The sequence below is a fragment of the Nicotiana tomentosiformis genome, chromosome 1, assembly GCF_000390325.3.
Source record: "Nicotiana tomentosiformis chromosome 1, ASM39032v3, whole genome shotgun sequence".
NCBI classification, from domain to species: Eukaryota; Viridiplantae; Streptophyta; class Magnoliopsida; order Solanales; family Solanaceae; genus Nicotiana; species Nicotiana tomentosiformis.
This window is the reverse complement of record NC_090812.1, coordinates 16,942,285-16,958,773: the sequence shown is the minus strand read 5'-3', so window position 1 is coordinate 16,958,773 and position 16,489 is coordinate 16,942,285. Positions and strand designations below refer to the sequence as shown.

The window sequence follows — 16,489 nt, the reverse complement described above, 5'->3', positions numbered from 1 at the left end:
TTTGGTTTCGGAGTGTTTTGGGATACTTAGTCCCTAAATGGAGGTTTAAGCCTTGGGATTTGGATCGTAGTTGGAACTGTGTGAAGATGACTCCGAAATGGAATTTAGTTAGCTCCGTTAGGTTATTTTGGGTTGAGGGGCGTGTCCGAATTGCGTTTTGGAGGTCCGTAGTTCATTTAGGCTTGAAATGGCGAAAGTCGAATTTTTGGAGATTTGGACCGGTAGTGAAAATTTTGATATCGGGGTCGGATTTCGATTTCGAAAGTTGGAGTAGGTCCGTAATATTGAATATGACTTATGTGCAAAATTGGGGATCAATCGGACGTGGTTTGGTTGGTTTCGGCACCGGTTATCGAATTTGGAAGTTTCAAGTTCTTTAAGTTTGCATCAGAGGATGATTTGTTATTTTAGCATTGTTTGATATGGTTTGAGGGCTCGACAAAGTTCGTATGGTGTTTTAGGATTGGTTGGTATGTTTGGTTGAGGTCCCGGGGGCCTCGAGTGAGTTTCGGGTGGTTAACGGACTAGGAATGGAAGTTGAGAAATTTTTGAAGTTTGGTCTTTTGTTGGTATGATTGCACCTGCGAGGGTATTAGCCACAGGTTCGAGGCCGCATGTGCGGTAGGTTGAGCGCATGTGCGGAAGGGGTGGAGATCAACAGAGGTCACAGGTGTGATGGTTTCTCCGCACCTGCGATAGCGCAGATGCGGACCAGTGGTTGCAGAAGCGGAGGTAGCCAAGGTTAGTCGTTTTCGCAGGTGCGCCCACATTGTTTGCACCAGTGGGCGCGCAGGTGCGAGCCCAGGCTCCGCATGTGCGGAAATGCCTGGGCAGTGTTTAAAACCGAAGGGCTTCATGATTTTTGTCATTTTGGACATTGCAAACTCGGTTTAGGGCGATTTTTTAGACCGGTTTCAAGGCATTTCTTGAGGTAAGTCCCTTGTATTTATTTTTGATCAATAATCTTTCTTCTCCATTTATTTATCCACCTAGTTAGTGTGTATTTAAGGTAGAATTTGGGAGTTTGAGGCTAGAGATTTGGAAATTTTGATTTATGGATTTGAAGGACCATTTGGTGTCGGATTTTAGTAATTTTGATATGGTTAGACTAGTGAGTGAATGAGCTTTCAAACTTTGTGACTTTTAACCGATTTCGAGACGTGGGCCCGGGTCGACTCTTTGGGGCGAATTTCAAAAATTTTGTTAAAATATTGATTTCATTAAATAGATGAGTCTATTATGGTTGTATTTATGATATGTAATTACTTTTAGCTAGATTTGGGCCATTCAGAACCGGATATTAGTGGGAAAGGTATTCTTACCGATTGGTTGAGCTTGGTTCGAGGTAAGTGGCTTGCCTAACCTTGTGTGGGGGAACTCCCCATAGGATTTGTACTGTTTTGATATATGAGCACCGTGTACGTGAGGTGACGAGTACGTACACGGGTTAATTGTATAAAAACCCAATTTTTCTACTAACTAATAACCTAATTTCTATCTTATTTGAGTTTCATCAGCATGTGTAGTATCCTGCTAGATTAGAATAACATGCCTACTTGCCTTAACTGTTTACTTGAACTACGTGCAGCATGTTTAGTGAATTTACATGTCTTTCCTTAACGGGTACTTAGGTTGAACTGTAGGATTGCATGTCGTAACTATTGAATTCTATTATTTCGCTGCATATTTACTTTTGGACTTCGTAATGGTATTGCGGGAGATCCCCATGTACTGCATATTTACTTTGGAACTACGGAACGGTATTCCGAGAGATCCCCCTGTACTGTATTTTTGCTTTGGGACTACGGAACGGTATTCTGGGAGATCCCCCTGTACTGCATATTTACTTTGGGACTACGAAATGGTATTCCGGGAGATCCCCATCTACTACATATTTACTTTGGGACTACAAAATGGTATTCCGGGAGATCCCCCCTGTCTTGCATATTAACTATGGGACTACAGAACGGTATTCCGGGAGATCCTCCTGCACATTTACGTTTGGGACTACGAGATGATATCTCGGGAGATCCCCTATTCTATTCTGTGTACTGAGTTGTTACATTGTATGAATTCTTTCTTGCTAAATTTCAATCTTTATTTTACTGCGATATTTCATTCTAGCCTTGCCTTATTATTAATTTTACCAGTAGGGTCCTGACCTGACCTTGTCACTACTCGACCGAGGTGCTTGGCACTTACTGGGTACCGATTGTGGTTTACTCATGCTACTCTTCTGCACATGTTTTTTGTGTGCAGATCCAGGTGCTCCTTATCAGCCGTACTATCAGTGAGCTGGAACAACTTTGGAGACTTCAAGGTATATCTGCCACGTTCGCAGACCTCGGAGTCCCCTTCTACTCTTCCCCATGTCCATTATCTTCTGTATTTTATTTTGATAGACTCTGATGTATAGAGACACTAGATTTTCCTTTTGTAGTTTGTGATTCACGATGTTCCGGGTTTTGGAATTGCTATGTAATTTTGAACAGTTAGTGGTTAAAATTATGTTTTCATTTCATTATTCCGCAAATGTTAGGCTTACCTAGTCGTAGAGACTAGGTGCCGTCACGACATCATACGGAGGGGAAATTTGGGTCATGACAAGTTGGTATCAGAGCTCTAGGTTCATAGGTGTCATGAGTCACAAGCCGGTTTATTAGAGCCTCGCGGATCGGTACAGAGACATCTGTACTTATCTTCGGGAGGCTATGGAACTGTTAGGAAAATTTCACTACTCTGATTCCTTGTCGTGCAAAAATTGTTGACTTCAAAAGTTCTAAACTTATGTATTCTATTCTGTCACAGATTGTGAGGACACGTACAAATGGATCTAATGACCAGGCACCTGTGCCCCCTGCTAGAGCTGCGAGAGGTCGGGACTGGGGTAGAGGCCAAGGACGTCCACGTGGTGCAGCCAGAGCACCTGCACGAGCTGCTATAGAGGAGCCCCTAGTAGCTCCAGCTGGAGGGCAGACACTTGAGGCACCTATTCCTGCACCAGCCCTCCAGGAGACTCTAGCCTAGTTTCTGAGGATGTTCAGCACCTTAGCTCATGCAGGATTAATTCCACTTTCCCCTGCCACATCTCAGGATGGGGGAGGAGCACAAACTTCCGTCACTGGTACTCCAGAGCAGCGGGTTCCGGTAGACCAGGTTCCAGAGATTGTACCAATGCAGCCGGTAGCTCCAGCTCAACCCGAGGTTAGGGTAGCAGCTTCTGAGGTGGAGCAGCTCAGACTTAAGAGGTACAATAAGTACCACCCACCTACCCTCAGCGGATTGGCTACAGATGAAGCTCAGGTTTTTCTGGAGGAGTGTCATCGTATTCTCCGTACTATGGGCGTAGCGAAGACGAGCGGGGTTTCTTTTACTACATTCCATCTCAGAGGAGAAGCCTATCAGTGGTGGCGTGCTTATAAGCTGAGTAGTCCGGCTGAGGCAGCTTCACTTACATGGACTCAGTTCTCGGACATATTTTTGAGAGAGTATATCCCTAGAGCCTCGGGGACTCATAGCGCGGGGAGTTTGAGCAGCTGCGTCAGGGTGCAATAACTGTATCAGAGTATGCAATTCACTTCAGTGATTTGACCCGACAAGCACCGGCCTTGGTTGCCATAGTTCGAGAGAGGGTTCGACGATTTATTGAGGGACTCCACCACAACATCCAGATTAGTATGGATAGGGAGTTGGATATGAATATTTCTTATCAGGAGGTGGAGAGTATTGCCAGGAGATTGGAGAGAATGATTGCCTGGGATAGAGAGGTGGGGGAGGCCAAGAGGTTTCGAGAGACTGGTTATTATTTTGGAGCTCGTGTCCCAACAACTCGCTATGGTAGGGGTTATGTGAGCCGCCCCATTCATTCAGCTCTTCCAGTCGCAAATGGTGTTCCAGCCCCTTCTAGACCCCATGAGCCTTATTATGCACTGCCAGTATCTAGTGTGCCTCCTGCACGGGATGTTCCTAGCGGTCAGTCACAATAACCATGCCCTCCTAGGGCTTGTTTTGAGTGTGGTGACACTCGCCATATGGAGAGGGATTGCCCCAGATTTAGGAAGGGTGCACCTCCACAGACTTCTCAGCCATAGCACGCTCCACCGGGTCCTCAGGCTATGATTACAGCACCAGCTGCCACCCCACCTGCTCAGCCAGCCCGAGGTGGAGGTCGGGGAGGTAGAGGTCACCCTAGAGAGGGAGGCCAGCCCGGATATTATGCCCTTCCTGCTCGTACAGAGGCAATCGCTTCTAGTTCTGTTATTACGGGTATTGTCCCGGTCTGTCATAGAGATGCGTCGGTATTATTTGACCCAGGCTCTACATATTCTTATGGGTCCTTTTATTTTGCCCCGTATTTGGGCATATCTCGGGATTCTTTGAGTTCCCTTGTTTATATGTCTACTTCTGTGGGAGATTCTCTTGTTGTGGACAACGTGTATCGGTCGTTTTTGATTGCTCTTAGTGGTTTTGAAACCAGAGATGATTTATTATTGCTCAGCATGGTGGACTTTGATATTATTTTGGGCATGGACTGGTTGTTGCTCCATTATTCTATTCTTGATTTTTACACTAAAATCGTGATGCTGGTTATGCTAGGTTTACCGCGGTTAGAGTGGAGAGGTACCTTAGAGTATACTCCCAGCAGAGTTATTTCATTTTTCAAAGCTCAATGAATGGTTGAGAAGGGGTGTGACGCGTATCTAGCTTATGTGAGGGATGTCAGTATTGATACCTCTACAATTGAGTCAGTTCCAATACTGAGGTACTTTCCAGATGTGTTCCCAGCTTATCTTCCGGGCATGCCGCCCGATAGAGATATTGATTTTGGCATTGATTTGTTGTCGGGCACTCAGCCCATCTCTATTCCTCCATATCGTATGGCTCCTCCTAAGTTAAAGGAGTTGAAGGAGCAGTTACAGGAATTGCTTGATAAGGGATTCATTCGGCCCAGTGTGTCACCTTGGGGTGCTCCTGTCTTATTTGTGAAGAAGAATGATGGTTATATGCGGATGTGTATTGATTACCGCCAGTTGAACAAAGTAACAGTGAAGAACAGATATCCATTGCCTCGTATTGATGACTTATTTGATCAATTACAGGGTGCCCGAGTAATTTCCAAGATTGATTTACGATCAGGATATCATCAGTTGAAGATACGGGAGCTAGATATCCCGAAGAATGCTTTCAGGACCAGATATGGTCACTATGAGTTTCTTGTTATGTCTTTTGGGCTGACAATGCCCTAGAAGCTTTTATGCACTTGATGCACAGTGTGTTCCGGCCTTATCTTGACTCATTTGTCATTGTGTTTATTGACGACATCCTGGTGTACTCTTGGACTTGGGAAGATCATGAGCAGCACCTGAGGACTGCACTTCAGACCTTGAGAGAAAAGAAGTTATATGCAAAATTTTCAAAGTGTGACTTTTGGTGCTGACTCAGCCAAGTGGCTGATTGCAATGAATGAAGAAATTGAGTCTCTCCACAAGAATGGTACTTGGTCTCTTATGAAGCCGCCATCAGAAAAAAGAATTGTTGGTTGTAAATGGGTCTTCAAGAAAAAGGATGGCATTCCATGGGTTGAAGATGCGAGGTATAAGGCACGATTAGTTGCAAAGGTCTATAGTCAGGTACAAGGAGTTGATTTTAATAATATTTTCTCACCTGTTGTTAAACATAGCTCTATTCGTGTCCTGCTTGCCTTCGTTTCCATGTATGATTTGGAATTAGAACAACTTGATGTTAAGACAACTTTCTTACATGGTGAACTTGAGGAACAAATATACATGCATCAACCCGAAGGATTTGAAATTGAAGGAAAAGAAAATCATGTTTGCTTGTTGAAGAAATCCTTGTACGGATTAAAGCGGTCTCCAAGACAATGGTATAAAAGGTTTGATTCCTTTATGTTGGGTCATGCTTATTCGAAGAGCATGTATGATAGTTGTGTTTACTTCCGGAAGTTAAATGATGGTTCATTTATGTACCTATTATTATATGTTGATGACATGCTCATTGCTGCTAAGGATTTAACAAAAATTCACAATTTGAAAAGTCAGCTGAAAAGTGAATTCGAGATGAAAGATTTGGGAGCAGCTAAGAAAATCCTTGGCATGGATATCAAAAGAGGTCAAAAAGCCAACAGGCTATTTCTGACCCAGAAGAAGTACTTGGAGAGGTTTGGCATGAAAGATGCTAACTAGTTAGTACCCCTCTTGCTGCTCATTTTAAGTTATCAACTGCTCAGTCCCCACAGTCAGAAGAAGAAGAGAGGTACATGGCACAGGTTCCTTATACTAGTGCAATCGGCAGTATTATGTATGCAATGGTTTGTACATGTCCAGACATTTCACAAGCAGTGAGCGTGGTAAGCCGTTATATGGCTTGCCCTGGTAAAGCACATTGTCATGCTGTGAAATTGATTTTCAGATACTTGCGAGGTACTTCAAATACATGTTTGGAGTTTGGGAGAAATACTAACACTTTGGTTGGTTTTGTAGACTCAGATTATGCAGGTAATCCTGACAAAAGAAGATCACTGACAGGCTATGTATTTTTCATCAGTGGTTGCCCTATTAGTTAGAAAGCTACATTACAACATGTAGTAGCTTTATCTACTACCGAATTAGAATATATGGCAGTGACCGAGGCGATCAAAGAAGCTTTATGGTTGGATGGTCTATTTGTGGAACTCAGTTTACACCAAAGTAGTATTACCATTTTCTGTGATAGTCAAAGTGCCATTCACTTGACAAAAGATGAAATGTATCATGAGAGGACGAAGCACATTGATATAAAGTATCATTTCATCCGAGAAACCATTGCTGAAAGAAATGTCTCTGTTCAGAAGATCAACACTAGAGACAATCCTACTGACATGTTCACAATACCTCTTCCAGTATCCAAGTTCAAGCTTTGCCTAAACTTGATTGGCATTTATGAAGAATGATTTTTCCCAATGGGGTTTTTTGCGGAGAAGGTGGAGCAAATTTACTATATATAAGCCGAAATTAGGCCAAGGTGGAGATTTGTAAAATGGCCAAATTTTCATGACATTTGCCATGACATAATATCCATTATAACAAATTTGTGGTTCATGACATAATATCCATTATAACAAATTTGTGGATCATGACATTTGCCATGACATAATATCCATTATTAGGCCAAGGATTTCTTGCTATAAATAGAGGAGTTTCTCCTCATTTGAAAACACACCAATTCAAGAGCTTTTCACTCTTGTCTTTCTTTCTCCTCATTTATTTCATTATAGAGTATTTTGTAAGAGAGTGAGTGTTGGAAAACACTTGTGTGAACCCTTTCTTTGGAGTGATCTTGTTAGGTTATTCTCTTGGGGTATTTGCGATTAATTAGAGTATTTACTCTAATTTTGTACTCTCTTTTGTACTCTTGTTGGTATAGTGAAATTGCTCCTCTCCGCTTGTGGACGTAGGTCACCTTGACCGAACCACGTTAAATTTGTGTCTTCTCTATATTCTTTAATTGCCGTTATTATCAACTTCCATTGTCTTTGTTATTGTCATTATACCCTTGTTTGACTAAATTTCGCACTACCCGGATTTCCGATCCTAACCGTGCTTAATATAACTGTTGGCCTTAGGATTATGAGTTGGAGGTCCTCCTTTAAGTATCCTAAAAGCATCTCTCCCATTGCTTTTGTGAAGGTGTATGTGTTTGGCCATCCATGCATCTTTGCCCTGAACAATCATAGTTCTCGTGAAAGGTGAGATAAATCTTCAAAAGAAAAGTGAGACTGATTTTATGAAACAACGTTTAATTACCTCTCAATACCTAGAACCCTCATAGCTAAAGTTACTTCTTTTTCAGTGGCATTCCTAGCTTGAAGGTCCTTTAGTTTCTCCTCTACCAACTTATGCTCTGCGTCTATCTCTAAGTGAGATCCTCTATTAAGCGTCTCACCATAGTGCAATGGCTTCTCTTGTATCAATCCTTCCTTTACCCCACAAACATAGGCTGAATTAAAGAATCAAATAATATGGAAAATTGGTTAAATAATATGGAGCTGACCTGTGCTAATATGGAGAAGCATATTTACGTTTGAGCACTGTTTGGAAAACTTAAGAATATTCAAGGCACCCAGTGTATTGATCCTTATTGCAGTATCATATCTGCAAATGGAGTAATTAGATTATTTTTATTTTTATTTATTTTAGGAAAAAGAATGTTACGTTAATCTATAACTGCACCTTTCATCAAATCTAGTTGCAGCAGCTGAGTTTACAAATATGTCTATTTCTCTGCACATCTCATCTTTCAGCTCAGAATTTATCCCTAAATTATCACAAGCTATATCACCAGCAACAGGGAAAACTCTGTCTTCTATAAGGGCATGTAAGTTGGCACCCAATTTCTCCCTTAGAACTCCAAACAGATCTGTCTTTATAACCTGCACTGAAAACATATCCTTTAACTGGTCACATCGAATATAATATTGAACTCTGATAATCTTGAATTCACGTGTGGTATGCATTGGAGCTGTATATTCTAATATGATGGCTATTATTTCTATGGCTACGTACTACTATTGGTTATGTAATAGTTTGGTAGTACCTCGTTGTTAAAACGTTCTTTAGCTGAAATTGAATCTCGAGCTCTAATTAGCAAGTAGAGCTTCTTCACATTTGGCTGGACTCGGAGTATCTTCTCAATGAGAACTACAATAATATATATATAACAAAATCACTATTAATATCATCTATGCAGTCATCTCCTCAAGAAGCACTATTAGTGCAACCTATATATATAGTAGAGAGAAAGTACTCTTTGCTAGGTAGCCAGTGCAACCTATTAATGTAGCTCGATTCCATTGATGGAGATTGTTCGCAGAATTGAGCTAGATGAGGTGACGGAAATTTATGGTGGGGGGGGGGGGGGGGGTAAATTCATATTATAAATTCTTATACATAAGATATCATCATGGAAATTATACTAGAAAGCTAAGTAATGCATTTACACATCCAAAATCACATGGATTTCTTGAATGCTTCTACTTATGTATGATGGAGTTTAGTACCTACTATATATACTGAAGTTTTCCGAGTACTCGTTTTATGTGATATGTGACTAGTTAGATACCAATATTCAAACAGAATGAATGCTACTCCCCGGTCCATAACAAGTAACTTTTTAATATTTTATTATCTTTTTATTTTGGTCCAAAATAAGTGATCTTTTATATAATCAACAAGGAATTAATTTTATTTTTTCAAAATTTGTCCTTTAGTAGTATTTTCTTAAGGATAGTGCGAAGTTGCAACTGTAGTATGTAGAGCTGTCCAAATATTTATAGTGAATTACCAAAGTCTATCTTGTCATAGGCCACGGCTTGCAGCATTGGGTATTACTTTGTTAGGTGCGGCTTAATAAAAGAACTTAAACTTATCTTATTTAATTTCATGTATATCTTTATTTGAAGATTATTCTTATAGTTTTTTAAGATGCAAAGTTATGAAGTAATTTTTTGGTTATAATCAATTTCTTCTAATAGTATTCTTTTCCAATTGATAATATAGTCAACCGATTTAATCTTTTTTTGAAACATTATTGATCATCTTAAATTAGATTTTATCATTTTCAATTTTGAAAATAAAAATAAAATTACCTAAGGTTACTGTTATATCATCAAATATAAACTCCGCTGCACACAGCAGCTTCCATCTATTCTCCGCAGACGAGCAAGACATACTTAAAGTACAATTGTGGCGATTGCAGCTTAACAAATAGAAGGCAGTTTTGAACATTCGAAATTCACACCAAAACTTTAGATTAGGTGGAAAACATTGAATTGCCTATAAAAAGAAATTTAGGCCAAATAGATAAGCGACCTCTTAAATTTATCATCACTTTTCATTTGGATATTTGAACAGCTTGTTTGGATGGTTCTTATCAATTGTATCGTATTGTATTATTATCCAAAAACAGTATTTGTTTGATTTTATTTATTTAAAATTGGTTGTATTCATGTATTGTTAAATCCGTTGTTGAGAAACAAAGAAAAATTTCATTTTATGAAACAACGAATTTGGTATGATGGGATTGTTTTCTATTTTTCTTTCCAATTATGTCTTTACTTATTACTTCATAATTATATTTTAGTCTTTTTTTTTTTTAACTCTAAATTTCCAACCTATTGACCTACTTTGTCTTCGTCCATCTTCTCGAGAATTGATTCGTGTGCCATTCTTTTCGTCTAAATCTCCAAATCTCCGTTCGTTTCTTTTGCCTCTTTCCATAGCACAAGTAGTACATAAATAAGAATACAATATGTGGTAAAAATGATAGTTTCCCTCCGTACCATTTTAAGTAGTTTTTGTTTTATTGGACGCATAAAAAAAATTAATATTTATTGAAATTTATGATTTAAAATAAATAAATTTTAAAATGAAGCAGTAATACAGCGACATGATTATTATAATCACTTTGATTCTTTCAATTATCTATAACTTATGCTCTTTTGACTGCCACGTATTGCATTTCCTAGCCACACCAATAGTTGTAATTCCTCCTTTAAATAGGTGCGTATTCAAAATCATATGTATATTGTTGTCACGACCCAAAATCTCAGTTTTTGTGATGGCGCCTATCTCAATACTAGGCAAGCCGACAATCTCAATAAACCATCATATCTTTTAAATTTGAAAACATAATAATTAAATTCAGCTGAAGAAATCTCTGAAATACAAATATAAATACTCCCAAAGTCTGAGTGATAAAACATTGTCTGAAAGTGTAGAACAATACAATAACTGAAGAAAAGAAAGACAAGGTCAACGGATGCCAAGCGGCTACCTTGATAGTCTCCAACCGGTAATACATTGAGGTCTAACAGCCGCCGTATCCGGAAGCACCTGGATCTGCACACAAGATGCATAGTATAGTATGAGTACAACCAACTCAATACGTAACAAGACTAACCTCTGGGCTGAAAGTAATGACGAGTTCCGCAGGTACAGTCCTGTACATAATTAATGGTACAGGGATGTAGGTATGCTTTCAAGTTCAACAATTAAACTCAGTATAAGCAAAATAGATCAATATTGCATGATATGAGGAATGTGACATCTCAGTGGAAATACCTTTTGTACTACTGGTCACTAATCATTGCGGTTATTCGGTACTGTTTATGGCCAATCCAACCCAAGGATATTCCATCCCGTATATATATACACATCGACTGACATCAGTCACTCAATACCGTATAAGGCCAATCCAACCCTAGGTAATTTATCCCCACATATAAATAATACGGACAAGATCCATGTCCAGGGAAAATTCATCATAATATAAATAAGTAAGGCAAGTCCATGCCCTGGGAAGTCCATCTCGAATATATATAAACATCTACGCTCACTGGGGGGGTGTGTATAGACTCTAGAGGGGCTCCTTCAGCCCAAGCGTAATATAAAGCCGATATGGCCTACTGCAGGCGTGCATTCCCGATCTGTATAATAATAAAATCTATAAGGCCTGCTGTAGGCGGGCAGCCCTGATCCATATAGTAATAATATATATAAAGCCAATATGGCCTGTTGCGGCGCGCAGCTCGGTCCCATAAATATCCTCTCAATGGACGAATAAGACTGAGTGTGAAATGTATATTTTTAAAACAATTAATTCAAAAGCAACACGACCCCATAGGTCCCAAAATATCCGCACGTAGCATAAACATGATCTTTAATAAGAGCCTCATCTCAATTTCTCTAACACATGGAACATGTTCACATAATAACATGATTCTTTAATTTTACAACTTCACGTGATTTATTCAAGTCATAATTTCTATGGTGCACGTCCACACGCTCGTCAACTATCGTGTGTGTCACCTCCAAATAATTTATATAATACCAATTCTGGGATCCATACCCTCATAACTAAGTTTAGAAGTGTTACTTCAAATCGTGTAATTTCTAACGCCGCTATGCCTTTGCCTATCGAATTGGCCTCCAAATGCCTCGAATCTAGTCATAAATAATTCGATTCAATCAATACAAAATATAGGAATTAATTCCATATGAAAATATAAATTTTCCATCAAAAATCCGAAATTTCACCCAAAAATCGCACGTGGGCCCCACGTCTCCTAACCCGACAAAAGTTATGGAATATGAAAGCTCATTCAACCACGAGTCCAACCATACCCAATTTACTAAATTCCGACATCAACTCGACCTCCAAATTCTCAAATATTATTTTCAAATCCCTAGGTCCAAATCCCTGATTTACACCTCAAAATCATGTAATCTAGTCGGATTATATGATGATAATTCAATATTATGGAGTAGAAATGATCACAAGTGACTTACCTCAAGATTTCTCATGATTTCTCGCTCAAAAATCTCCCCAAGCCATTTTCTTTCGTCCAAAAATGTTGAAATGAGCTAAAAAATAAAACTGCTCAATACAAATACTATTCTGGTCGCTAAAAGCCCAATTCCCGTCGCTAAAAGTTCCAAATTTGGTCGCTAAAGGTGCACACCTAAACCCGTTGCACCAGCAATATTTATTTACACTAAAAAGCTCTAACTCCATAATAAAAACTCGGAATTCGACGATTCTTATTACCATGAGTCACAAATAATAATACGAACCTAGTCCTTCAATCGAAATTCAATTCGGAGCTTATTTTCTCAACGCGATACCAATTTCGCTCGTCAAATAATTAACTCATGTTTCGCGCTAAAATCCCAATCGCGACTTGATGAAATTAGACCAAACTTTTCAGATCATTCCTATAATTCATTATCAAACTCCCGAAATTATCAAAATCGAATTTCGATCTTTAGAACTAAAAATGGACCTTTGGATCATTACATGCTTATGTGAAAACATCAAACTCTTCCAAAACTCATCTGAAACTCATCCGAGCCCCATGGGACCCTAACTAAGTATACTAATAAGTCCCATAATATGACATGAACTTAGTCGATGCCTCAAATTACATTGAACAATACTAAAACACGAATCACACCTCAATTCAAGCCTATTCAAAACTTACAAATTCCAAATTCTACATTTGATGCCGAAACCTATCAAATCAACTCCGATTGACCTTAAATTTTGCACACAAGTCATAAATGACATAACAGAGTTGTTCCAAATTTTCAGAATCAGATTTCTATCCCGATATCAAAAAGTCAACTCCCCGGTCAAACTTCCAAACTTAAATTTCCTATTTTTGCCATTTCAAGCCTAATTTAGCTACGGACCTCAAAATAAATATCCGGATATATTTCTAAGTCCGAAATCACCATACAGAGCTATTGGAACCATCAGAATTCCATTCCAGGGTTGTTTACACATAATTCACCATCTGGTCAATTATTTTAACTTAAGCTTCCAAAACAAGAATCGTTCTTTCAATTAAATCCTGAATCATCCGAAAACCAAACTTGACAACCCTCGCAAGTCATAATACACATTTTAAAGATGCTCGAGACATTAAGACACCGAACGGAACGCTAATTCTCAAAATGACAAGTCGTGTCATTACATTCTCCCCCACTTAAACATGCCTTCGTCCTCGAACGTGCCAAGGGTTGTTCCTAAACCTTCAAATCACTATTTCACCTTATCATGCACATAATCGGGGGTGATCCCACGTCACCCTATTCCATATAGGCCTGACGACACCACATAACTGAAAATTATTAATTTAGCATTAGCCCATAAACCTTGGAATCTAATTTCCAACATCCAAAAATTTCTTTTCAAGACCGAATCTCACATCTACACTCTGTATGAGTCTTAACAAGTTTTATTAAGCCTTAGTCATAACTCCAGATGTAGTCACATGATATACCACACAACCCGCATACTCGCAATAGTTTCTAATCACTGTAGCTGCTAATAAATTAAACCCGATACTGGTATTAGACCCCATATGAATCAACACCTCATTCCAAAACCTTTGTACACTGCCGATAATGAAAGAAACACGCGAAATTTCATGACCACTTACCAGATCAACAAGTCACGGAGCTTTCTCTCATTCAACAAGTACCATAGCTAATTATTTAAGATAAATTCTAAATTATTCTTCCAACACGATATAATCAAACCTGATAGTATCCATTCTAGGTCCAATAACCTTATATCACCAAACACAACTATTCTGGTGTAATCCTGCCTTTCCGGCACAGAACATTATTTAAAACCAACTCATCAAATTCTATGAAAAGAACATATGTGTGTGCATGTGCACATTTTCTTTTTCTCAAATTGACCTGATTAGGCGATAGCATATCATGTAGAGGAATAAAAAAATTAATCAGATAAAGGATCAAGGAAACAAAAATTTCACACACTCCACGGACAACTCATGTGCTAATAATAGAACCCGCACAGACAACTCGCGTGCCAATAATATAATCCGCCAGGTATAGTCCCAGGCCTCCAGTCCAAATATATCATATGGGAGCATTTAAATAGGTATACAGGTATATGATGAGTAGGATAAGATTCTCATGTTCCTGTACTGGTATAAATGACATGCTAAAGTGTAGACATGTACAAAGTATGCTATCATAGCTCAAACCGGAAATCTTTCATCACTGAGGCATTTATCAAGTTCGTTCAGGGATTTTAACCCATATGTAGCCTCAAGCATGACTCAAATAGCTCACGCAATGTTACATATATGAGAAACATCATAGCTTAAAGCGTAACAGTCAATTCTAGACTTATTATAGCCTAAATGCAATCCGAGCATGGATAAATAGCCCTTTGAAAAGTCCTCAATGACTTAAACATAACACGTACTATTATCTAGTTAACTTGGCCACATCTTCACAGTCCGCAGCCCCGAAACAATTTGCTTCTGAGAATTCCTAGTCCCCCAAATTCATAGAACACATGAACCACCATAACTGACCACAACTCCAGCACTCGAATGACTAAGACATATTTCATGCACGATCATCTCACGAGGAATACTTTCATAATTCTTCCGTACCACATAGAAATAATTTGAATATCAACAATCTATCAACTAAGTGAGTACCGCAATACCAATGAACATTCGTAAGTCAAAATACAATGCGCCTTTTGAAATGCGCACCCTTCTCAGGAATTATCAAGAAGTTATAACATTAATCTAAATATCTGAAATTGACCATGTTGTCCAAAATTCAGGACCTTCGCTTCAATAATGAACTGACACCTTGTACCTGTAAATTTTTAATCCCGCACAACACACCGTATCTATCATGCAATCATGTGAAAAGTACAAGAATCTCACTATCAACTCTGAGTCACCAGCAAATTACATACCCGGTTAGTTAGAAACTTTCCATTTGCTCTTATCCAGGAGGAAATCACAATACACAACATGCCCCCCACACCGGTAGAAAATATCTGGTTCGAACCATGAATTATGTACTGTTTAATTTTTATTGTGGATACGTATATATATACAAGAAAAAACCCAATCTTTGAGTTCAGTTTGCTGGTGGCAATAGTTATCAATCATTTTGTGAAATAGCAAAAATAGTCCTTTGTTATGAATAATTTAAGATAGTGGATACCTATGTTGCTATGGAGATCCATTTCCCTTACTTTATAATGGAGTGCAAGATCACTTTTTAAGCTTATAAATAGCCTTTTCTGATGGAAAAATGGCACACAGAAGAGAAAGAAAGAAAAGAGTTCTCTCATCCCTTATATATTTTCTATTCTTGTTACTTTACTTTACTACATTGCTTTTATTTTATAACACGTTATTAACACGAAACTCTAATTTCATTTTTATCCCCGCTAAGTCGAATCATATTTTACTAAGGTATGTGTCATTATATTCATTTTGTTTATGACAGTACATATCATATGATTACTTATACTCTTGGACATCTTAAATAATTTAAGTACATTGCAATGATAAAATAACTATTAGATGACCTCAAAGTCATTAAACTAGCTACACACTAATGAAACTACTTATAATATTCATGGACTTCTTGAATCAACAAAACAGTAATTAGGAAAGTTAAGAGAACTGTAACTGTAACAGTAATTAGGAAATTAATTTGAACATTGTCTTATCCTAATTTAAGGTTTGATGTTGTTTAAGGTTTCCATTGATATTATGATTATTCTTGTTTGAATTAATTATTATTCTAATGAGAGGGTGTTTTGTCATTCATACTAGTACTATTCTATATGTACTAACGTTCCTTTTGCCGGGGGCGCTGCATCTTCAATAGATGCAGGTGGTTCCACAGCAGGAGACACTAATCAGTGATAGTGGTACACACACTTTCCAGCAAACTTGGTGAGCCCCACTTCATTTCGGGGTCATATATCTTTTGTTCCTTGTGTATTGTGTTTGAGGTACAGCCGGGGCCTTGTTGCTGGCATTATCATAATACTCTTATGTATCTATTAGAGGATCTGTAGACATAGTGTGGGTTGTATATTGGTATTGGGGAAGACAAACTAGTTATGTTGTGTTTGA

General features: G+C 38.6%; 1 protein-coding gene across 1 annotated transcript in view; it reads right to left on the bottom strand.

Annotated features, from left to right (window-relative positions):
* The window catches only part of LOC104112306 (probable fatty acyl-CoA reductase 5), a 41,513-nt gene that overhangs the window by 15,848 nt on the left and 9,176 nt on the right, over window positions 1–16,489 (bottom strand). Inside the window, exons 3-8 of the mRNA XM_070191237.1 lie at window positions 15,564–15,642; window positions 8,803–8,826; window positions 8,593–8,696; window positions 8,229–8,428; window positions 8,050–8,150; window positions 7,803–7,995 (exon numbers count right to left, since the gene is read on the bottom strand). Coding sequence (XP_070047338.1) covers window positions 7,803–7,995; window positions 8,050–8,150; window positions 8,229–8,428; window positions 8,593–8,696; window positions 8,803–8,826; window positions 15,564–15,642 — 701 coding nt within the window. The remainder of the gene's footprint in view (window positions 1–7,802; window positions 7,996–8,049; window positions 8,151–8,228; window positions 8,429–8,592; window positions 8,697–8,802; window positions 8,827–15,563; window positions 15,643–16,489) is intronic.